Here is a 23,923-nt window from a genome sequence, read left to right on the forward strand (position 1 = left end):
GTTAAAACTTCAACCACCTTTCTGTAGGCAGAATATAAAGGTAAAGCCTCCAAACCTAGCTCATGTTCTATTCCTGGAGGCCCTCAGCTCCAGCACCCGTTGATACTAAGCCAAAGACCAAACACAGGATGTGAGAGCTCCAAACGGACTCCAGCAACGGGCTTCTTTTTCTTTTCTATGTGTTTGTTTTGTTTTGTTTTTCGAGACAGGGTTTCTTCCTAGCTTCGGAGCCTGTACTGGAACCAGGTCTTGTAGCCCAGGGCTGGCCTCTAACTCACAGAGATCCGCTTGCCTCTGCCTCTCAAGTGTTAGGATGTATGCACCACTACCGCCTGGCCAGCGGCGGGTTTCTTTCACCCACCCTCGATGGACCACAGGATGGGTGAGCCGCTAGTACAGTCACGGCTGTTTGGGGACGGGAGAAGTACCTACGACCTGTACGGACTAGTTGGGAGGATAACGTCTAATTCGAAAAGCCCACAACCACCGGAAAGGGATAACCCTGGTGGGTGGGCTAGTTTATGCGGAAGCGGAAGTAGAATACCGGAAGCTGCGACGACTCCCGCAATGGCCGAAGTACTGTCGGTTACGGCGGATTCCGTGGCTCGCTGCCAGGCGCGGGCAGCACACAAAGTGCTGAATCAGGTGGTCCTCCCCGGGGAGGAGCTGGTGCTGCCGGAGCACGACGACGTAGACGGCCTCGGCGGCGCCGGGGAGCAGCAGTTACGTCTCAATGCGGGGACGCGCCCGCGGATGCGCGTCATTTGTGGCCCGGGTTTGCGACGCTGCGGGGACCGCCTGCTGGTCACCAAGTGTGGCCGCCTGCGTCACAAGGAGCCCGGAGGAGGCAGCGGTGGAGTTTACTGGGTGGACTCTCAACAGAAGCGGGTGAGCAGACTCGGAGAGGCAGTGCCGCTGCGAAAACGGAGTCCTAGTTCCGGGAAGACTCCCTGCGAGTGGGAGGAGAGGTTAAGACGAGCCTAGAGCCGCGCTCGCCTCTAGGTCCCTCTGTGCGTCTTCTTTAGAGGAACCACAGGAGAAACACATCCTGAGAAGGGCGAAAGGAGAAAAAGGCTCAAGAGTAGGAAGCAGCAGGCTTGCCGTTTGGAGTCCCAGTTGCAATGAGCCTAAATTACAGGGAGTTAAATTTCTCGTAGAATAAGTAAAAGCTTTCACATAGGAAGTGTCTAATGGATGTGCCACCGGATGTATAAAGATGCTGAAGTGTGAAACCCGACCCAGGTCAACCCCGGGTTAGAGGCTCCAAAGTTAGACTGGTGCGGGCCGATTTTGAACTTCCAGCTACTGAAGAGTTTGAGCTGGGAGGATTGGCTGAGACCCACCCTGAGTATCCTTGATAAAACTTGCTGGAGGTATTTTATAGTAGTATTCGTGTCGTTTATGGTTGTTCTTTCGCTCTGTTTTGTAGTATGTACCGGTGAAAGGAGACCATGTGATTGGCATAGTGATCGCTAAATCTGGAGATATATTCAAAGTTGATGTTGGAGGGAGTGAGCCAGCCTCTCTGTCTTACTTGGCATTTGAAGGAGCAACTAAAAGAAACAGACCAAATGTTCAGGTAATTATGGGAGCCTTTGGTTTCACCAATGAGAAAGAATAGCCATTCCCCATAACTGTCAGAGGGCGACCTAAATTGTCTCCAGAGCATAACCGGTCTTTCCAGTTCTCAGAGATGCTTTCCAGGAGTTACTGAGGCACTGCAGCTCCAGAGCCAGGGCTGTGTGCTTGCTTCTTCTCTCCCAGGTTGAGGGGTTATGCCTGCTACCTGCCATGTTCTTACCCACCTCACAAGGAAAATGACCCTAGTCTAAGGGACGCTGGCACTGTCACCCATTTCTCATCTTGGCTCTAAATCCTTGGAGCTGACAGAGGCATAATCTCGTTACTGCAGGATTTCTGGTTGAGCTCAGACATATTCTTCCTGAGGATGCATGTGAGCCAGAACTTGATGGCACCTATGCCACTTTTTGTCCAACTCTCACGGGTCTTTAGTCACTTGATCTGATTTGTTCCAGATCTTTTGCCTGCTGATTTGTCTCCCCACGTTCAAGCACTTGTTCTCTTTTGACAGAACTGGGCAGCAGTCTCTTTAATACCCCTGCTTCCATCTGTTGACATCCTCATAGTGACATATTCCCTTTTTTAAAAAGAAATTTATATATGATTTTTTTTTTAAGATTTATTTCATGAATATAAGTGCTCTATCGACTTTATGTTAGAAGAAGGCATCAGATCCCATCATAGATGGTTGTGTGGCTGGGAATTGAACTCGGGACCTCTAAGAGCAGCCAGTGCTCTTAACCACTGAGCCATCTCTCCAGCCCCATATTCCCGTTCTTAACAGGAAAAACAGGATTGTTCAAGCCCTACAGCATTTACTGGCACTGTGCCCCAGGGGTCTGCCCTCACACTAGTGCACTTCCTGTAACGGTGCTCAAGCTTCTCAGCACCACTGAACTTTGTTTCTTTCCGGGGTCTTTATTCATGATGGTCCTGTCTGGATTGCAGCGTCTCCTCACCCCGGGAGACACCCATCCTTTGAGGTGACTCTGTCAAGTCATTCATCATCATCACTTTCCTGTATCATTACCATAGCACTGGATTTATTCTTGAATTTGTGAGTTTATTCATTCTCATTGCCCCATGCAAGACCATGTGTTCCTGAAAGCCATAAAGTGTGTTATGATTCTCTCTAGGCTTTGTAGTTACCCTAAATAGTGGGTACTTAAAAGTTATTTTTTAATGTATACATATTGAGAGTGTTTTGGCTCCATGTATGTATTTGCCCACTGTAACTGCTGCTTGTGGAGGTCAGACAAAGAAGATCAGGTTCCCTAAAACTTGAGTGTGACTGGTTGTGAGCTGCTAGGAGGGTGCTAACCTGGACCCTCTGCAGGAGCAGCAGTGCTCGTAACCTGTGAGCCAGCTCTGCAACTCTCACCTGTGAGTGTTTTAATGTTGAGTGAAGAGAACAAATTAATTGTTTCTTAGCTTCATTATTTTAAAGTTGGGTTTTGTAACAGTTTAAAGCAAATCTTCCATGAAGTAGCATTTGTGAATTACCACTGTCCCATTTTATTTTGAATATGGATGTCAAGAGTTTTTCCTTCCTCTGGTCAAATATGTAACTTTTTGTAAGTAGAACTGATAGAACATTCTCCAATGACACCAGGTTTAGTTTTTGTATCTGCACTGACTGCTAGTTATTGCTAGTTATGTGTGGCTGTTGAACAGTTCAAAAGTAGCTAATGCAATGAGGAACTGAATTTTGTATGTCTTAATTAGATACAAGGTTAAATATAAATTTAACCACATATAATTTGGACAGTGCAATTTTGAAGGGTGTTCTTAGACCCTGAAATGGCTCTTGCTGGAGGATTTCATGGTTATGAAGGGAGGACTCAACTTGAAAGTAGTATCACTGGTCCCTCTGCTTGAGAACTGTGGCTTGCTGGCATTCTTGCCCACAAAACAGAACCAGCACAGCACCTGTAGGATATATGATGAATGGAAGAGAACTTACTTTTCTTTTAACCTTATAGGTTGGAGATCTCATCTATGGCCAGTGTGTGGTTGCTAATAAAGACATGGAACCAGAGATGGTCTGTATTGACAGCTGTGGACGGGCCAATGGAATGGGTGTGATTGGGCAGGATGGTCTGCTCTTCAAAGTGACTTTGGGCTTAATTAGAAAGTAAGTTATGCAACCTTCCTCAAGACCCAGTAATACCATTTTTAGGTATATATCCAAAGGATGCTCAATCATGCCACAAGGACATGTGCTCAACTATGTTCATAGCAGCTTTGTTTGTCATAGCCAGAACCTGGAAACGACCTAAATGCCCCTTGATCGAAGAATGGATTTTTAAAAAAAATGTGGTACATTTACACAATGGAGTGCTATACAGCAGAAAAAAATAACAACAGCTTGGATTTTGCAGGAAAATGGATGGAACTAGAAAACATTATTTTGAGTGAGGTAACCCAGACACAGAAAGACAATTATCACATGTACTCACTCATAGGTGGTTCTTAAACATAAAGCAAAGAAAGCCAACCTACAAACCACAATCCCAGAGAACTTAGACAACAATGAGGACACTAAGAGAGAGTTACATAGATCTAATCTACATGGGAAGTAGAAAGTATAAAAAGACAAGATCTCCTGAGTAAATTGGGAGCATGGGGGAGGGTTGATGGGGATAGGGAAGAGGCAGGGAGGGGAGCAGAGAAAAATGTAGAGCTCAATATAAATATGGAAAAAAATAAAATTAAATAAATTAGGAAAAAGAAAAAAGAAAGTAAGTTATACCTGTTAACTGCACTGCTTTAATGAAAATTTAAAAATATATTTTAGCCGGGTAGTGGTAACTCACGCCTTTAATCCCAGCACTCAGGAGGCAGAGACAGGCGGATTTCTGTGAGTTCAAGGCCAGCCTGGTCTACAGAGCAAGCTCCAGGACAGACTCCAAAGCTACACAGAGAAACCCTGTCTCAAAAAACCAAAAAAAAAAAAAGGAAAAAAAAATTTTCTAGTTCTTTTGAGAATTTCATGCAGTGTGTTTTGTTGCTCATTCTCTCCATCTCTCCTGTAACTTGTCCCACAATCCTTTCCTACCTTCCTCCTCTGCCTGCCTCCTACCCCTAAGTCTGTATGTCCCTCAAGTTTGTGTGCCCTCTTTTTGTTGTTGTTTGGAGACAGGGTTTCTATGTGGCCCTGCTGTCCTGGAACTCACTCTGTAGGCCAGGCTGGCTTTGAACTCGAGAGATCTGTTAGCCTTTGTCTTCTGAGTGCTGGGATTAAAGGTGTGTGCCACCACTGCTTCCTGCCCCCCAAAATAAGCTATGATCCTCAAGTCTTAGAATTAAGGTGTTCAGGGGAAAGAGACTTTATACATTTATATGTTATACAACATTGGTGACATGACTGTAAACTCTGGTATGCCTGAAAAGTAGAAGGTTCTTGGAAGAAATGGGGCATTGAGCTGGGCACAGTGGCATATTCCTGTAGTCCCAGCTACTTGGGAAGGCAGGACAGTTTTCAAATCTACAAATCTGAGACTAGTTTAAGTAACCTAGCTAGATTTCATCTTCAAATAAAAAAGGGCTAGGGGAGGGTTGCACAAGAGAAGGGGCATCAGATGGCATCGTGTGCCTTGTTTTGGGTACAATGCTGAGGGGCTTTGAATAACCACAGAGAACTACCCAGAGAAAGAGTCTCCTTAGGAGAGCCTCAACATGTCCAACTGCAGCCGGGTGGTGGTGGCGCACGCCTTTAATCCCAGCACTTGGGAGGCAGAGGCAGGCGGATCTCTGTGAGTTCGAGACCAGCCTGGTCTCCAAGAGCTAGTTCCAGGACAGGCTCCAAAATCACAGAGAAACCCTGTCTCGAAAAACCAAAAAAAAAAAAAAAAAAAAAAAAAACATGTCCAACTGCTTCATTAAACTTTCTTGTCTGTCTTTCCTACCAGGTTATTAGCTCCAGACTGTGAAATCGTGCAAGAGCTGGGAAAACTCTATCCACTGGAGATTGTGTTTGGAATGAATGGAAGGATATGGGTCAAGGCAAAAACCATTCAGCAGACTTTAATTTTGGCGAATGTCTTAGAAGCTTGTGAACACATGACAACAGATCAAAGGAGACAAATCTTTGCCAGATTGGCAGAGAGTTGACAGAGCACCTTTAATGGCTCATTTTAGTCAAGACTGTTTCCTGGGGAAATCTTTTTTTCAGATGAATTGCTTCCTGTCAGATCTTTAGAAGATGCATATTGTCTTACTAGAGTCCAATAAAATATTTTTCTAAGAGTTACTGGTCTTCACTCATACATAGATAAGAAAATTATAAATTTTTATATAATAAATTTTGTATATAGCATTGTTTGAAGTTATTTCCCTTAGTTCTGTAGGGAACTGATGTATAGTACAGCTTCTATAATGAGCTATAACTCAACATTAAAATTGTTTGTTATAATAGTAAACTTATTTGCCAGAGGGAAATCCATCTGTAATCCCATAAGCCAGCTGTTATGAATCCCGTAAGAGCTCATACTCACATACTGACCTTGTTGAAAAGTTCCAAGTGTATGAGCAATCCTCATACTGAAGCTCAGGGTGTCACACGGCCCAAGGCTTGACCACTGTGTATTTATGTTTTTAAAATTGAAGTTATAGGATGTTGTAACTTAACATGATATTTTTATGTCTTCAGTTTTTTTCTTAATAGTATATGAGGATTTCTGATCCTATTCTAGCTAAATGTTAGTTAACATCAGTTACCACAATCTTAAAAAAAAAAAAATGCTCCAGGTTTTAGATAAAGAGGAGAGGTTTGGACTTGGGTCAGAGAGAAAATTCTATGCTATTTATGTTATGAGATTAAAAAGCTAGATTGGCAAGTGATACGAGTTAAGTGGTTCTGGGTTTTCAGGCCTCTGAGCATGAGTTCTGCACCCCTGAATGAAGCCTGTGTGGCTGTGGCCCATCTTGTATGAGAACTTAAGGGGTATTCTGAGGCATAGCCTATTTTCAGTAATAATGTATAATATATAGTTCCTAAGGGATTGACTGGGAAAAGAGAAGGAAGTATGCTGAGAGATCCTTTTGATTCTTTTGAGAAACAAAACATCTGAATTTGTTAGCAGCTTGACTTTCAAGTTAACCCAAAATGGGAGTAACAGTTTTATCTGAACACAAGAAGCCTTCTGTCTGTGTAACAGATAGTGGGTAAGTGTGCTTGTGTGTCAGAATGCAGCATTCCTTCCCGGCTGCTCTCTGCTGGATTTATCAATAACTACATGTTTGCTTTTTGAATAGATCTGGGGTGTATGTGTGTGCAAAGCTCTTGGTTTGTGTGAGGCTCAGAAGGCAAAACTACACAGACGAGAAGAGAGGAGCACTTGGGGACCATAGTGAGAGCCACAGGAAAAAACGTCAGTCGGGCCTGCCCGGCGGAGACAGCAAAGCTGATGTGCGCATGTGCCTGCTGGGGAAGAATCCTCACATATACAGGTGAGAGAAAAGTAATTTTATCCAAGTTCAGTAAAAAGCCCTGACAATTACATCTCTAAAGATAGACATTTCACAAAGAGCTCAATGTACAAAACATGAATTAACATCCAAAATGCCATGTATTTTGACAATTCCTTCAAACATAAACTTTTTTTTTTTTTTTTGGTTTTTCGAGACAGGGTTTCTCTGTGGTTTTGGAGCCTGTCCTGGAACTAGCTCTTGTAGACCAGGCTGGTCTCGAACTCACAGAGATCCGCCTGCCTCTGCCTCCCGAGTGCTGGGATTAAAGGCGTGCGCCACCACCGCCCGGCGCAAACATAAACTTTTTTTGAAAAGCCATAATATTATGTTTTATCAGGACATTTCCAGTGAGCACTGTAATTTCCAGGCACTGTAGGTGACACAAAGCATAAACATGTGGTCCTTGCCATTAAAGGCTTTCAGAGACCCATGACAACACATAAAGGCAGGTGCGTGTCACTGCTACCCCTTACCCTGTCCTCTAGTCAGGACACCTTTGGTGCTTTACCCACTACATCTGGAATCTCACACTGCCTATCATCCACTGGATTCCGAAGAATGTAGCCTTTTCCTGGAGAAACTCCTTTCTTCAGTGCTTCAGGCCAGCTGTGAGTCTCAAAGTAAGTGGACAGGATATCAAACACTGTTGGAGGGAAACAGGAGGACAGACTAGTGAAAGACTAATGTGGAAAAGGGTGTTGTGGAATGTTTCACTGGTCCAGTGTCCTCTTGAGTTACGTGGTGGTAGAGGATGGGAAGAGAGAAGGCCCTGCCTACGTACACACTGAGAGGAAAGGCTTGTGAAGAGGTAATTTGGTGCAGGAGAATTGTTTGTATTCTGTCAAGCATGTTTTAAATAAATGCTGATTGGCCAGGCAGTAAGTATAGGCGGGTCAACCAGGCAGAAAGAGGCGGGGCGATGAAAACAGGAGTATTCTGGGAAGGAAGCCCATTCCTACAGTCCAGCCCAGACCACCAAAGAAGCAACATGTGACCTACCCCACTGTGCAAGGTACCGAGCCATGTGGCTAGCATAGATAAGAACAATGGATTAATATAAGCTACAAGAGTTAACAAGAAGCCTGAGCTAATGGACCAATCAGTTTTATAACTTATGGAGATCTCTGTGTGATTTTCTTTGGGACTTGCCGGCTATGGGGTACCGGGTGGGACAGAAACCCCAACAAGTCGGCCCCCCATGCTTTAATAACTCTGCAACAGAGGAAGGCAGCACCATGGGAACACAAGCAAGGGGTTGAGGTGGCCCCGCAGTGGGAGGAAAGGCAGCCAAGAGGCACCTAACTGAAGATACTGGCCAATGAAAGCAGACAGCAGGGTATTCTAGGCAAAGGATCCTTTCAGCCAGGAACAAAAAAAATGAGGAATGCCTCTCAGTGGCCAGATGCCTGCCAGCAAGTACAGGAAGGAGAGTCTAGGTACATGAGTCACTGGAGACTGAGTCAAGAGGCACTGGACTCAGAGCAAAGCAGCAAGCTGGGCGGTGCTGGCACACACCTTTAATCCCAGCACATGGGAGGTAGAGGCAGGTGGATCTCTGTGAGTTCGAGGCCAGCCTATTCTACAGAGCAAGTTCCAGAACAGGCTCCAAAGCTACAAAAAAAAAAAAAAAAAAAAAAAAAAGAAAAGAAAGAAAGAAAGAAAGAGAAAAAAGAAAGAAAGAAAGGAAGCAAGCAAGCAAAGCACCAGTCTGAATACACAGAAAACATAGTGACCAGCCAAGAAAAAAGACTAGTAAATGGCCAGGAAAAAAAACCATGTTGGGTTTGATGATGTGAGCAGTACCTTGATTGATGGCCAGTATTTCTGAATGGTAGTTTTTCTCATTCTGGCGCCTGACCATGTATTCCTGGATTGGCAAACGGGCTGTCTTCACAGAGTGTTCTCGAGCTTTTTGGAATGTCACCTTCTGTAAATCAAATTTTCTTACTATAAAAATTATACATGAAGATGTTCATTGTAATGGACACCGCCAACATTGAGAATTCCTACACATTGCTACTTTTATTGGTAGAAAGATAAGGGAGGACAACGTACTCAAATTACACATCCGAACAGTGCACCCCATTCGTGGCCGCCAGGAGGCCACCTGCCTGTCTCAGGAGGATGTGACAAGGCAGAAGGTGAGTGTGACCCTTGCCTCTGCAATAGCTCTTCCCCATTCTCAACTGTTTCTTTTAAAAATCTCAAATCTAAGAAATCTCAGAGACTCATTAAATTAATTCCCATTCCTGTCATCTTCATCTGCCAGCTAACACGTTACCATATTTGCCTGAAAGTGATCACAGACATCTAACAATTAGCCTCTCACTGAGAGCAATGGCGGTCTCCTTTAACACACTACTTCTTTTTCATTTCTGAAAATCCTGAAAGATTATTATTATTTTTTTTTTTCGAGACAGGGTTTCTCTGTGGCTTTGGAGCCTGTCCTGGAACTAGCTCTTGTAGACCAGGCTGGTCTCGAACTCACAGAGATCCGCCTGCCTCTGCCTCCGGAGTGCTGGGATTAAAGGCGTGCGCCACCATCGCCCGGCTCCTGAAAGATTATTTAACATACAACCGAACTATTAAAGTCTCCCTGATGTCTCTTCTAAAGCTTTCCCCTATAATCCAGTCAAGGTGTCCATAGTGCACTTGACAGGTTTTCATTTAGAGAGCTCAATCCACAGGCAGGATTCTCCTGCCACGGGCTCCCAGGCAGATGGGGCCATAGACACGCCACTGTATTTAACAATGTGTTATTTTCTACATTCTTTTAAAACAACCCGTTTGTTTTAGTTTCTATTACAGTGGCTTTTTGGAGCGTCCCATTGTCTTGCAGAATGTCCCATCCTAGACTTCTTGTTTCCTCATGATTAAATTTACATTTTTCAAATTTTGAGCAAGAATACTTGACAGGAAAGAGTAGCACACCAGGAGACAGAATGTCTCTCCTAGTGATACTCAGGCTCATCAAATTTGGAGATGATGATAACCAACAATGGCTTCACTGTAATGGTACACTGTGCCTTGGTACTCTGCCAGGGCACACTGAGTATGTATCTCAGATAGCTGGGAATGGCTTCACTTAATCCGCTGCCTGAATCACTGACTACACTGGGAGCAACAAAAACAATGACTTCCTAATTCCTATTAGCAGACTTCTGCAGGGGACCACTGCCCTTTTTAGATTATTATTATTATGACACTAAGGAACACTTAGTTTTGTTTTGTTTTTTCAAGACAGGGTTTCTCTGTGTAGCTCTGGCTATCCTGGAACTTGTCTGAAGACCAGGCTGGCCTTGATGTCACAGAGATCCGCCTGCCTCTGCCTCCCGAGTTCTGGGATTAAGTGCGTGTGTGTTTAGCCATGTCTCGCAGAACACTTAACTTCAAATACTTAGCTGTACTTAGTTTTAAAACTCAGTATCATCTGTGTTAAACATGTGCTTCATATATGTCTGTTTCACACAAAATACTTCTACATACATGATAAGCACATGTAAAACAGACCAACAAATATACCTAAGAAAAGTGAACCATGGCGCCTTGTGAGCTGAGGGGTCCAAGGTGGAACGGACACTTATTTCTCACTATGTTCCTGTCTGCAAATGTAAACTATTATGTCTTTTTAATGTATGCTAATTAGTGAACAGAAGCAAAAAATTAATATTTGTATAACAGAAACAAAAATTAAAACTTCAGTAACAGTTTAATTATTCCAATGAAGCTCCAATTCAACAAAAGACACCTAACAAGGGGCTGGATAGATGGCTCAGCAGTTAAGAGCATTTGCTGTTCTTACAGAGGACCTGGGTTTGATTCCAAGTACCTATAGGTGACTAACAAGAATCTATAACTATAGTTCTAGGGGATCTGATGCCCTCTTTTGACCAGGCATGCACATGGTGACGACAGACATACATACATATGAGCAAAACATTCATATCCATAAAATAAAAAATAAATCTGAAGAAGAAACCCGGACAGTTCTACTGATTTGAGATCCTGTGGGAATATGACTCTCACACCAGTAAGAAAGTTAGCCTAGAAGAAGCCAACTATCTCTCCCAGAAAACCAAGTGTGGAAAAGTGCTAAGCCAGGATCAGAGCCATCCTGGCAGAAAGAAGAGAAGAAGCAAAATGGCTGTGTCTACATCACCAAGAACTACTTTGACTTCAGGTTCTGCTCCTGAAGGCCGACCCAAGAAGAAGGGACACCTCCAGGCAGGAGGGTGTTCTTGGAACAAGCTCTTATTGTTCCCAGGCAGGGAACAGGGCTAGGCCTTCTGAGTAAGATAACAAGGGGCAAATGCCTCTACTATCAATGGTCTAAAATGTATCCTTACCTTCTGAATGCTTTCATCTACAAGTCCACCAATGACGTACACCGTGTTCTGATCAACTTCTTCAAGGGCTAATGAAAAAAATGAAGGCCACTGAGATCAAATTTGTTTTATAATTTCTAAATCCAAAGAAAGGAAAAGGAAAGAAATATCACCAATGTTAATACAAAACAACAAAAGCTAATCCTCTGATGACAGAGCAGACAGCAGATGTGAAAATGCATGCGATGTGCTCAAAGCGACACTATGTTAGGAAGGAAGCAGGGCCAGAACTGCAGAGAAACGTGAGGAAATATGAGAGGACCACGACCACCCTAATACTAGCAAGTGTGAAAACTATATCAGACAGGATATTCTGTGTGCGTGAGAGTGTGTAATGTGTGTGTGGGTGTGTGTGTGGGTGTGTGTGTGTATATATATATATATATATATATATATATATATATATATATATATATATATATCCATATATAGAGAACACTGTTTTTAATATATATTTTAAATATATGCTATAAACACATACACAGAGTCCAACTGGAGATGGGACTAACCTTGACAGCACTGGGTATCTGCCCATCCCCCCAGTTTCTCCTCCCCCGTTCTCTTGGACGGAGTGAGGACCAATGATGATGAAACAAAAAACGAGGAACAAAGTAGTCCATGAAGTCAGGTGGGCAGAGAAGGTACTTACCCCGTTCTGAGTCGGGAGTCAGGTACACAAGGCTTTCCAGAGGAAATAAACTAAAGCAGTCTTCTTCTGTCACATCCAGCTGGAACACAGAGAATAGCGCACAGGTGAAGTGGCGTTAGAACAGCATGGTGTGCACTCACACAGTTCCTGAGCATCTAGTGCTCCTCAGGCACAGCTCCACTGTCCTGGGAGCTGCAGGTCTGAAAGATTCTTGCAAAGTGCTTAGCTGAAACAAACAGACAAACACACAAGCACAGACACAAACCACAGAAATGAGACAGAAAGTGACCAGGGCTCCCAGAAGGTTAAGCTTAACTATGGTTAAGCTGGGGGGTAAGACAGCTCAGTGGGTAAAAAGCCATTAAGCCTGCCTTGAGTCTTATCCCAGGACTCATGTGGTGGAAAGAGAAACAACTCTCATTGTCCTCTGACCTCTGTATTTATGCCACGGGATACACACATACAGACACTAAATAAAAGAATAAGCAGATGCAATACAGATGCAGTTAAATGTGTGGATGTGAAAATCACAGGTAGAGAGCAAGCTGCACACCACGGAATGGGAGAGTAAAGTCTTCCTACTAGGACAGGAGCACTTTCAGACATCTCAGGGGTCAAAGATTCTTACCAAGTAAGCAGAAAATCCATCATTCATCCTCAGACACTCTTCATAGAGGAGACTGTCGGTTGAGAATCCAGTGAGGCAGATCCAAAAGGGCCTGCTGGCTTTTTTGTTTGAACCATACAACCTTCGGATCTGTGCAGACAACCTGCTCAGTTCCTGTAAAGCGATGAGGACAACTCAGCAGAACAAGAGGGACAGCTCCTGCCAGCCTACTAGCTGTGGTCCGCAGCAGTCACCCAGTGCATGCTGTGCCGCCAGACCCACATGAACTAGCCTGGCCCCCTTTACTCCAGGAAATAGCACCTGGAGAAGTGTTATACTCCATGACATCACACACACAGACCAGGGTTAAGGCAACGGTGCTAGTCCGGAAATATTCCTGAGTGCAAAGTCTGAAAATTCCTCTCCTGACTCTGCCATTGTATATTTAATGATATTTGGGAAGATTGCTTCTGCTTTTATCTAAAGTTTTTTTATTATGTTCAGTATTTAAATTATTTAAAAAGGATGGAGTAGCAACACTTTCGTGCTCCATCGGGTACATCTGGCACCATTGCCCTAACTTTAAGAGATGCCACAGTGTGTTAAAGTTTTAACTTTCCCCTGCAATCCTAGAAAGTTGTTTCATAATTTAGCTTGATTTGTGCTATACTGATTAAAAGGCGTAACAGGCGTTGGGTTTGATTTGATCTGCTCTCCCAGTTAACATAAAGGGAGACTGCCTTGTGCACGTTTTGTCTTCTTGTTCATGGCTGCTGCCTCTGCCTCCACAGACCAGGGACTGAAGGCTGCACCACCACACCCTGCCTCCTTGTTCACTTTTTTCCCTCTGTTTTTTGAAACAGGGCTTTTCTAAGTAACAGCTCCTGTCCCGGAACTTGCTTTGTAGATCAGGCTGGCCTTGAACTCACTGAGATCCGCCTGCCTCTGCCTCCCAAGTGCTGGGATTAAAGGCGAGTGCCACCACCTTCCGGACATCGCTCACTTTTTGGAAGGCTGCAGTTAGAGGTTCTGCTGAGAGAACCTTAGAGATGCAGTCCTCCTAGTTTCTCTGAGAAACATGTACCATTAGCACACATAACAGTGATGCCTGAAATAAGATTCACTATGGTGTAAGGCCTCAAATTTAGGCCCAGTATTATGTGCAGTTTTGACTTCTGGCACAACTGAGACGACTCAAAAGCCAAATCCAAGCTCCCCTGCAGTCTGCCTTTCCGAATGAAGCAAGTACCCCCAGCTAAAAGCCTTTCTAATCGAGTGAATGAGGCACAGTTCCTGTTTATTCCTCTTTGCCCCCGAGCAGCCCATGAAACCATCCAAACAAGTCAACCATATTGTCCACTGGGACATGGGGGACATCTCGCCCTTGATACTACAAAGCCAGCCCATTGCTTTCTCTTCCCAAGTATTGAAAGACTCTAAATGCATTTGTAAGCCCCCCTCAACCCTAAGACATTTTTCTAAAACCTTACACTCACTCTATCTTGGAAAAGGGACAGTCGCCCCCACACACATACTGGACTGCTCATCCCCCTGTGTCCTTGTGAATAATCTTCAAACGTAACTCCATTTTGGGAATTAAGGCAAAGACAACCCACAGATGTTGACTCAGTTCCTGATGTATTAATTTAGTCACTGAACCAAAGGTCAGGATGGACTACAGATGCTCTCCCTTATCACCTGATCACACAGCTATTCTCCTGCCCTGGAATAGACCAATCACTGCTAGTAACCCTTTGAATAAGCCAATCCAATAAGTTGGAAAACAACCTACAGGTCCCCCCCTTGTGTCTGTGGCTTTTAGCTTTAAAAGATGGGCTGTAACAGCTATCGAGGTCCTTCATATCCCGAACCTGAAGGGCCCTGTCATGACAGAATAAAAATCCTCTTGCTTTTGCATCAATTGTGGTTGTGTGAGTGGTGTCTGGAGCAACTCCTCCCTGATGTTTGGACATCTAGTCCAACAGTATAATCCCATGTGGCTTTGTGAAGCATGCCATATCTCCTCCCTAGGCTGTGAGTCCATGAGACTAATACACTGCTGTCAATCTCATCTGTCCAGGACCAGGATGTGTTCAGCCATCTCCAGAACCCGACAGGGTAAATCCCTCCCTCATTAGAGGAAATAACGAGAAATAACTAAAATATAAACACTGCAAAGACCTCCCACCAGGAACCCTCCCCACAACAGGCAGCCAAGCTAGTATTTTTCTTCTAAGCAGAAGGACAAAGACTTAGTGCTGGAGAACTGATCCAGAAAACATCAAGGCCAGAGTGGGAGACTCAAAGGAGAAGACAAACTGCAAAATAAACCAAAGAACACGTGTTCCTTCCCAAAGTCACCGTGGAACTCGGTCACCAAGAATAGAAAACCAGACCCTTCTGGATTACTAGAGAGCCACAGAAGCTGGTGATGGTCACCCCTTCACAAAGGCTGCTCCCTTCCATGCCTCCCTCAGGCTCTCAATAGTCTACCTTCTTTGACATGTGCTGGGTCATGCTCAAGTCAACACACAGTCTTGGTCCTGAGTGTTTGGCTTCCAAAAGTTTCTCTTTGGTTAACGCTTTCAAAAAACGTTTGCTGTGCTGAGGGCAGGTGCCTGCGACAGAAACACCAGAGAGGATTAAGAGTGGGCTAGCACAGGCACAATGATCAACAACAAATAAATGGGACCTCGTGAAACTGAGAAGCTTCTGCGTGGCAAAGGACACCATCATTTGGACAAAGCAGCAGTTACAGAATGGGGAAAGATTTTTACCAACTCCACATCTGACAGAGAGCTAATATCCAAAGTATATGAAGAATTAAAAAAAAAACAACTAGGTATCAAGAAACCAAATAACCCAATTAAGAAATGGGCTATAGATTTAAACAGAATACTCAAAAGAGGAAACTCAAATGGCTGAGAAAACAAATGTTCAACATCCTTAGCCATCAGAGAAATGCAAACTAAAACTACTTGGAGATGTCACCATCAGAATGGCTAACATAAATAAATAGAACAAGTGATAGCTCGTGCTGGCGAGGATGTGGAGCAAAGGGAACACTCATCCATTGCTGGTGGGAGTGCAAACTTGTACAGTCAGTGTGGTGGTTCCTCGGGAATATGAAAATCTACCCCAAGATCTAGCTATACCACTCAAGCAAAGAGTGCTTCATCCACAGAGACACTTGCTCAACCATGTTCATTGCTGCTTTGTTCATAATAGCTAGAAATGGAAACAACCTAGATGTCTCACGGCAGAAGAAAAAGAAAATGTGATACATTTATACAATGGAGTATTACTCAGTAGTTAAAAAACTGACATCATGAAATTTGCAGGTAAATGGATGGAACCAGAAAAAAACCATCCTGAGCAAAGTATCCCAGACCCAGAAAGACAAATATGTTATACATTTGCTTATATGTGGATATTAGCTGTTAAGTCAATGATAACCAAACTACAATCTATTGGACCACAAAGGTTGGGTATGGAGTAAGGGACTAGAGGGAGACAGATTTCCATAGGAAAGGAAAATAGAATAGATAGCTATGGATGGATGGATGGACGGATGAATGGAGGGGATGGAATAGGAGGATCAAGTAGGGAGAGGAAGGAGAGAGGGATATGGAAGGGGGAATACAGGGAGAGACACCTGAAATTAAGGACCATTTGAGGGGTAGTATGGAAACCTAATATAATAGAAGCTTCCTAAAATATATACGTATATGAAGGTGATCCAAATAATTGGAGACAGAGTCAGGCGGTAGTGGTGCACACCTTTAATCCCAGCACTCGAATAAGGCAGAGGCAGGCGAATCTCTGTGAGTTTGAGGCCAGTTTGGTCTACAGTGTGAGTTCTATGACAGGCTCCAAGTCTACAGAGAAACCCAGTCTTGAAAAACAAAACAAAAACAACAAAAAACAAACAAAAAAAAGGGAGACAGTCTCAGCTGGTCATCTCTTATTACCAAAGAATCTTCCAGTACTGGGATCAGGTTATATCTCATTGAGTTGTTGGTCAAAGGGGCCCCATGAGAATCCGCAAACAACCTAGGCTGCTAGGGAATATTTCTACTGTGTGATGTGCTGCTGTGACTGGTACGATAAAAAGCTGAACAGCAATGCTAGGCAGGACTTCTGGGCAGAGAGGGAACTCTGGGAAGAAGAAAGGCGGAGTCGTTAAAAGATTGAGAGGAAACAGGAGGTGCAAAATGGAAGAGAGATGTTACCACGTGATAGAACGTAGATTAATATAAATGGGTTAATTTAAGTTATGAGAGCTAGTTGAGTACCGGGTGGTGGTGGCGCATACCTTTAATCCCAGCACTTAGGAGGCAGAGGTAGGTGGATCTCTGTGAGTTCAAGGCCAGCCTAGTCTACAAGAGCTAGTTCCAGGACAGGTTCCAAAAGAGCAGGGCTGGAGAGATGACTCAGTGGTTAAGAGCATTGACTGCTCTTCCAGAGGTCGTGAGTTCAATTCCCAGGAACTATATGGTGGCTCACAACCACAGGTAATAAGATCTGGTACCAACTTCTGTCTGCAGGGACACACATAGACAGACCATTGTATACATAATGAATCCATGAGTGAATGAATGAATGAATGAATAAATAAATAAATAAATAGCTATGGAGAAACCCTGTCTCAAGAAACCAAAAAAAGCCGGGCGGTGGTGGCGCAAGCCTTTAATCCCAGCACTTGGGAGGCAGAGGCAGGCGGATCTCTGTGAGTTCGAGACCAGCCTGGTCTACAAGAGCTAGTTCCAGGACAGGCTCCAAAGCCACAGAGAAACCCTGTCTCGAAAAACAAAAACAAAAACAAACAAAAAAAAAAAAAAAAAAAAGAAACCAAAAAAAAAAAAAAAACCCACAAATAAACAAACCAAAAAAACAAAAACAAAAAAGAGTTGAGACAAGCCTAAGCTAAAGGCCAAGCTCTCACAATTAATAATGAGTCTCCAGGTCAGTATTTGCAGGCTAGGGATCCAAAGATAGTCTGACAAGAAAGCCTGCTACACCAGTCTGTTGCCAAGACTATAAGTTGTTCACCACAAACTGACAGCAAGGCCCCATTGCTGCAGACAACACCTACACAACACATTGAACATGGAGAAGCTGAGCTGGTGGCCTAAATAGAGCCTTCACCCTTCACCTGTCTTTGGTACAGGAAGGTACTCTGTATGCTAGCAAAAGAGAAATGTAAACACCAAGACAGCCACAAACCCTTTGATATACAATGGTGTCCTGATTGCAAAATATGTTGGGGCAATGATGGCACAAAGCTTGTGGAGTAACCAACCAATATCTGACTAAAGGCCCACTCCATGAGATGGAGCCCATACTGACACTGCTTGAATGGCCAAGAACCAGAGACTAGATAGCCCAGGAACCTAGGGGAAAATCAAGTACTAGTGAACTAAAACAAACAAATGAAAAATACAACAACCAAAAAAAAACCCCACATAAACAAAAACCCTGAATACACAGCAATAAAATGACTCCTAATGACACTCTGCTGAACTCAGATCAGTGTCTTGCTCAGTCACCACCAGAGAGGCTTCCTCCCACAGCCAGACAACGCAGAGTAAGAGACCTTGGAACACTCAGTCCTAAGGGGATGTCTCTATCAAATCTCTCAGGACTCAGGAGTCCCAGGGAAGAGGAGGCTGGGAGAGCTAAAAAGCCAGAGGGAATGGAGGACCCTACCGAAACAAGGCCCTGTAAATCAGCACGAAGACAGCTCACATCAGTGAACTCACAGAGACTGAGACAGTTTGCACAGGGCCTGCATGGCTCTGCACCCGTTCCTCTGAGCATATATTTTCCAGTTTAGTGTTTTTATGGGATTCCTGAGTGGGTGTTTGATTATTGCGCCTTCTCTCAGGCTCCTTTCCTTCTGTTTGTTTTGCTCAACTACAATGTAATAGTTTTTGTTTTATCTTACTATATTTTGTAATTTTACAATTTATGTTATAAATTATACGATCGCAGTTATCATTACCTGGGTGTTCTGCACGCTTGACTTTTCTTCTTTCTTTTTCCTGCTTCCTTTTGCTCTTCTTCGAGGAGACTATCCTTTCCCAGTGTCTCTGTTTTCTCTGCACATTTTTCTTACATTATCCAGAAAACAAAATTATTTGAGAACTCCGTAAGAATCAGAAAGGAAAATGGACATCAGTTACCTTTCTTCATTTATATATAAAGTTAGAGAGGAAAAAGTATTTTTGTCTTAAAAACAACACTACTGGCTTGTGTTTAATTTTATGATTTCTTTGCTATTTTACTTCCATTGGTGAATATTCACTATACACAGTGCTGAGTTATTATGATTGTATGCATTGCTTGGGATCTGACTCAGGGCCATGCAAGGCAACAGCACCTGAACTGAATAATTACAATTAGAGAGAACATTACCTCCCCCCAGCATCATAACAGTGACTCTTCCAGGTTAGAGAAAACTCATTTTGGGACAGAATCTAAGAACAGAGTTGGGAGTCCTTGACCCTTTTAGAGGCATATCAAAATTTCTTTTGAATTTCTATTTGCATTCTTAAGACTCAAATGAAAACGAAACCTTCATCAACCCAGCAGGGATGGATTCGACACTTAGAACACACAAAATTCACTCTTAACTCCTTTCATCTGCTGATCGACCCTTAGAGCCGGGTTCTCTGGGACACTCCTCAGGGCAAGCTCACCGAGCCCCATGCTGCACTGTTTGCAGGGCGCGCCTCTTCCTCTCGGTGCTCGTATTCCACATCCATCTGCAGCAGCTGGAAGATCTCAGACAGTCCATCTTCACCTCCGTCGTCTTGGGAACCGTCTGGTCCCTGCACCCCCAGCGACTCTGCTTTCTGAGCACTTTCTTCTAACTTACAGTCCATGCGCTCACGCCACTCACACAGCTAACCCTACAGCCAACCGAGAACTAGCGTTACTGTGTTAGTGGTGAGCAGGTGTGTGGTACTGGTCCAGACGGACTGAACTAAGGAAAGCATGCCGCTGAGTATTCCAGAGAGGTAATTCGGCAAATGGTCAGCAGTAAAGAGCCAAATACACTAATAATCTAAATCTCTAGGTCTATTTAAGAGTCCTCCTCCCTTCTTTCTGTGTTACTAAGGATAGAATCCAGAGCTTTGCATGCACTAGACAAGCACTCTACCACCGAGTTAGATCCCCGGTTCTCTTTTTACTTTTTATTTTGAGACAGGGTCTCACTGTGAAGCCTTCAATTCACTCTGTACTCCAAGCAGGCCTCAAAACAGTAATCCTCCAGTCTCAGGCTCCTGTGTAGTTAGAAGTTCAGGTCAAAGCTACCGTGCAGGTTAAGTTTGAGATGTATTTATTTACTGAGTGTATCAGAAAGCTAACGGCATATACAAAATTAAATAGAATATAGAATTCTTCCAGAGAAATGAGGAAAACAACACATTCTCTAAGGATTCTAGAAGTGCCACTCTTTTCATGTATGGAAAGCAATGCCGACTATAAATCTTTTTAAACAAAAACATCCAAACCCGTGTGATGGCACTGCTCTTAGACGTTCACACAAACTAATCATCCACATCACTTTTGCTTTTTTTGTTTGTTTTTTTTGTTTTCTGAGACAGGGTTTCTCTGTGACTTTTTGGAGCCTGTCCTGGAACTCACTCTGTATACCAGGCTGGCCTTGAACTCACAGAGATCTACCTGCCTCTGCTTCTCGAGTGCTGGGATTAGAGGTGTGCACCACCACCGTCTGGCCATAATCTCACCTTATTAAAATGAGCAAAAAAAAGTCAAAAGAATTATAAGGGGACCTATGGCTCAGGGGTAAAAAAGTTCTAGCCACAGGAGTCTTATGAGCTGATTCAGCAAGAAGACCTGAGTTTAACCCCTGGAACTCATGTAGATGTGAAGGAAGGAACTGACTCCACCAAGCTGTCCTCTGACCTCCACATATGTGACATGGCATACACACCAGCACATTATGCACACACACAAATAAAAAATAAAGATCCTGTTGGGGAGTGAATTGTTCTAATGTCTCTTTGGAAGTCTAGCTGAGAAGGAAAAAGAGATAGGAGAATTTTGAGGGGCTCTAGAATCTTCCATGGTTGCTGCTTAAAAAGCTCGAAAGCCGGGGTTGATGCTTTCCTGCCAAACTGAATTCCTTTGAGAGACTCTGCGAATAAGACTGGAGAGATAGTCCAGCAGTCAGGTCACTGGCTGCTTTCACAGGGGACCTGGGTTTAGTTCCCAGCACCCACATACCGGTTCATAACCCTCTCTACCTTCAGTTCCAGGGATCCAATGCCATCTCTGGCCTCCGAAGGAATCAAAGTTCACAGACACACATGAAGGAAAAACAGTTGTACACATAAAATACAAATAAGTAAATCCTAAACAACAACAAAGACCTTGCAATCGGCAATATTTGGCATTTGTTGAACTTAACTACTTTCTTTTCTGTTTTTTGTTCCTTGCGCCTTCCTAAATTCTGTAGTCCCTGAAGGTGCTTTTTATGAGAGGGAATCCAATAAAGATAACATCAGCCACTACCCTGAGTCTACGTATACAATATTTTGTCTGTATACCTGCAGGCCAGAAGAGGGCACCAGACCTCATTACAGATGGTTGTGAGCCACCATGTGGTCGCTGGGAATTGAACTCAGAGCCTCTGGAAGACCAGCCAGTGCTCTTAACCGCTGAGCCATTTCTCCAGTCCCTACCCTGAGTCTATATTGTATCTGCCTGCACACTCCTGAAGGCAGAGCCACCTTTCTTGAGCTTGCACCTTTGGTGGATGGCATGAATCCTGGCACGCAATGGGAATTCAGTAGGTGCTGAAAGAGGTTATCATCTAAGAGTCCTCAAAAGACAAAGGTGCAGCTGAGCATCAAAGCACATACATCTGCTGCTCTAAAGAGGACCCGAGTTTTATTAGCAGCACCCATATCAGGTGGCTCACTGCCTATAGCTGCTCTCTAGGGGATCAGATACTCTTTTCTAGACTCTGATGGCAACTGCATCCACATACACTTGTGTGAGCATGTATGAGCACACATACACACACAATTAAAAATAATCTTAAAAAAACCACACAGATCTGATCAACCTGAACAAGACATTATCTATGCCCAGATTTGGCATTTCACTCCTTAGTTTAAAAAATCTTTTCTCAAGGCAGAGAGCCTTTCCTCAAGCCTGTAACCCTAGCAGCTAGGCCGAGGCAGGGAGACTGTGACTTCTAGGCCAGTCTAGCCCACACAGTGATTATATCCCATCTCAAATTAAAACAAAACAAAAAAACTTTGAGCCTTAGTCATTCAACAGAGCTGCTAAGTACTTGATACAACAATGGTGTATCTGGGGAATTTGGCAGTGACATTTATTCCACCTTTATGAGGTTCCAATTTTCGACTGCTTTGAGTTCAACTCAAACTGGTTGTTCTCCTTTTTCCTACTCTACCATAAATCCTTCCAGGGAAAGAGCTCAAACATTTACCTCTGCACCCGGAACTTGTACTAAGCAAGAGCAGCCTAGGAACTGGGCAGAGGTGATACACGCCTCTAATCCCAGCACTCGGGAGGCAGAGACTGGTGAATCTCTCTGAGTTTGAGGCCAGGCTGGTCCACAGAGCGAGTTCCAGGACAGCAAAGGCTGAAAGTAACAGAGTAGAGTGCTTGCTTACCATGCAAAAAGCCCCAGATCCAATCCCTGGTACTGCCTAACCAGCAGTGACAACTCAGGTGACATTAGCACTAGGAGGGTAGAAAACAAGAGGGTCAGAAGTTCAAGGTCATCCTTGGCAACACATAAAGTCTGAGGCTAGTTTGGACTACCCGAGACCCTGTCTCAAAATAAGTAAATAAATTCATGATATATATATTCATAAATAGATATTAATAAATATATTCCTAAATTCATGAATATATATATTCATAGATAGCAGCAGATAGATGAGTATCTAAATTTTTGAAAATTATACCACCCTTCTGCCTAGAATCTGCAGCATTTTCCAGTTCACTTACAGTAGTCCAGTATCTACACAGATCATTGCAGCCTATCCCTTCCATCAATTTTCCTTTTCCTAAAAGGATCCATTTATTTGATTTGATTTGACTGATTGATAGGATCTCACTAAGAAGCCCAGGCTTGTCTCCAACTCACAGATCCGCCTCGCCTCTCTCTGCCTTTCAAGTGCTGGGTTAAAGGCCTAAAATTTTATTTTTAAAAATTATGTATCCAGGCTGGGCGATGGTGGCGCACGCCTTTAATCCCAGCACTCGGGAGGCAGAGGCAGGCGGATCTCTGTGAGTTCGAGACCAGCCTGGTCTACAGAGCTAGTTCCAGGTCAGGCTCCAAAGCCACAGAAAAACCCTGTCTCGAAAAACCAAAAAAAAAAAAAAAAAAAAATTATGTATCCATGTGTATGTGAGTACAGACGCCCACGGAAATGTGAGGCATCAGATCCCTGGAGTTGAAGTTTACTGGCAGTCACGATATGGATGCTGAGAACCAAACTCGGACCCTCCACAAGAGCCATCTTTCCTGCTAGCTCCAACTCCATCAATTTTCTTTAGCTCTCTCTGGTCTACCTATTCCCCAAACAGACTAAATATCCCGATGTCCCTGCAAAACTGTTCTCTCTGCCCACGATGATCTTTCCTTAATCTCACACGTCCTCAGCTCACGCATATTTTCACTATCCAACACTACCCACTTGTTTTTTTGTCTGATTTTTCCCACACCCTTACAAGTAAATGCTTACTCAGGTACTCAATAAATACTTTTTGCATTAACTCCACCATCCCTGGGGCCTCAGACCTTTCATAGCTCAAGTGCCACCGAATGCGCACAAACGCCCACGCTAAGTGTCCAATCATCCTCAGCGTGCACAGGTCTCCCATTTTCTCATTCTGGGTAGTGGGGCCCCAAAGCTAACCTTCAGCACTAGAACACCTACCTGGACCACAGGCCGCAGGGAACGCGGGTCCCGCTGGCCCGTAGGCTGCGAACGAGGGGAGGCAAGCCCCAGAAACCCCAAGACTGTGGGTGCCTTGGCTTCAGGGTGGGACCCAGTAGTCTCTAACCAACCTTTAAAACCGGTGCCGTCTCCCCGCCCTTGCCACCCGCGTACCTGACGACCACACTTTGCTTAGTGTGGATCAAAAACAATTGGTCCCGCCCCCGAACTACTTCCGGATCCTGCTCAGTTTCGAGTGGCATTCTGGGAGTTATAG

General features: G+C 44.0%; 2 protein-coding genes across 11 annotated transcripts; one reads left to right on the forward strand and one right to left on the reverse strand.

Moving 5' to 3' along the window:
- The first annotated feature begins 182 nt into the window (after positions 1–182).
- Exosc3 (exosome component 3) lies at positions 183–5,829 on the forward strand. Its single transcript, XM_057790403.1, has 4 exons — positions 183–888; positions 1,430–1,579; positions 3,564–3,715; positions 5,493–5,829. The coding sequence occupies exons 1-4, from the start codon at positions 367–369 to the stop codon at positions 5,692–5,694; spliced, it is 1,026 nt and encodes a 341-aa protein (XP_057646386.1). The 5' UTR covers positions 183–366; the 3' UTR covers positions 5,695–5,829.
- Positions 875–23,865, reverse strand: Trmt10b (tRNA methyltransferase 10B). 10 transcript variants are annotated; one of them, XM_057790409.1, is made up of 10 exons: positions 23,821–23,865; positions 22,372–22,441; positions 19,396–20,739; positions 18,699–18,807; positions 15,188–15,312; positions 12,716–12,868; positions 12,088–12,166; positions 11,400–11,467; positions 8,857–8,980; positions 7,033–7,696 (listed from the first exon to the last, which is right to left on the reverse strand). In XM_057790409.1, exons 3-10 carry the CDS (start codon positions 19,579–19,581, stop codon positions 7,539–7,541), a joined length of 1,002 nt encoding a protein of 333 aa, XP_057646392.1. In that variant the 5' UTR covers positions 19,582–20,739; positions 22,372–22,441; positions 23,821–23,865; the 3' UTR covers positions 7,033–7,538. The 10 variants fall into 10 exon arrangements, with proteins under 10 accessions (XP_057646396.1, XP_057646395.1, XP_057646392.1 ...); XM_057790408.1 differs by having other exon boundaries at positions 19,396–19,608; positions 23,647–23,861; XM_057790406.1 differs by having other exon boundaries at positions 23,647–23,861.
- Between the last annotated feature and the right edge of the window lie 58 nt (positions 23,866–23,923).

The sequence above is a fragment of the Chionomys nivalis genome, chromosome 16 (genome assembly GCF_950005125.1).
Source record: "Chionomys nivalis chromosome 16, mChiNiv1.1, whole genome shotgun sequence".
Classification (NCBI taxonomy): Eukaryota; Metazoa; Chordata; class Mammalia; order Rodentia; family Cricetidae; genus Chionomys; species Chionomys nivalis.

What these genes read in the sequence shown, in the direction of transcription:
- Trmt10b (XM_057790409.1), bottom strand. Translation starts at nt 19,581, where the DNA reads ATGGACTGTAAGTTAGAAGAAAGTGCTCAGAAAGCAGAGTCGCTGGGG. An exon ending in ACAGTGCAGCATGGGGCTCG is followed by an intron (nt 18,808 to 19,395) that starts GTGAGCTTGCCC and finishes GGATAATGTAAG; the next exon opens with AAAAATGTGCAGAGAAAACA. An exon ending in TAGATGAAAGCATTCAGAAG is followed by an intron (nt 8,981 to 11,399) that starts GTAAGGATACAT and finishes TTTGATTTACAG; the next exon opens with AAGGTGACATTCCAAAAAGC.
- Exosc3 (XM_057790403.1), top strand. Translation starts at nt 367, where the DNA reads ATGGACCACAGGATGGGTGAGCCGCTAGTACAGTCACGGCTGTTTGGG. An exon ending in TGGACTCTCAACAGAAGCGG is followed by an intron (nt 889 to 1,429) that starts GTGAGCAGACTC and finishes TCTGTTTTGTAG; the next exon opens with TATGTACCGGTGAAAGGAGA. An exon ending in ACTTTGGGCTTAATTAGAAA is followed by an intron (nt 3,716 to 5,492) that starts GTAAGTTATGCA and finishes CTTTCCTACCAG; the next exon opens with GTTATTAGCTCCAGACTGTG.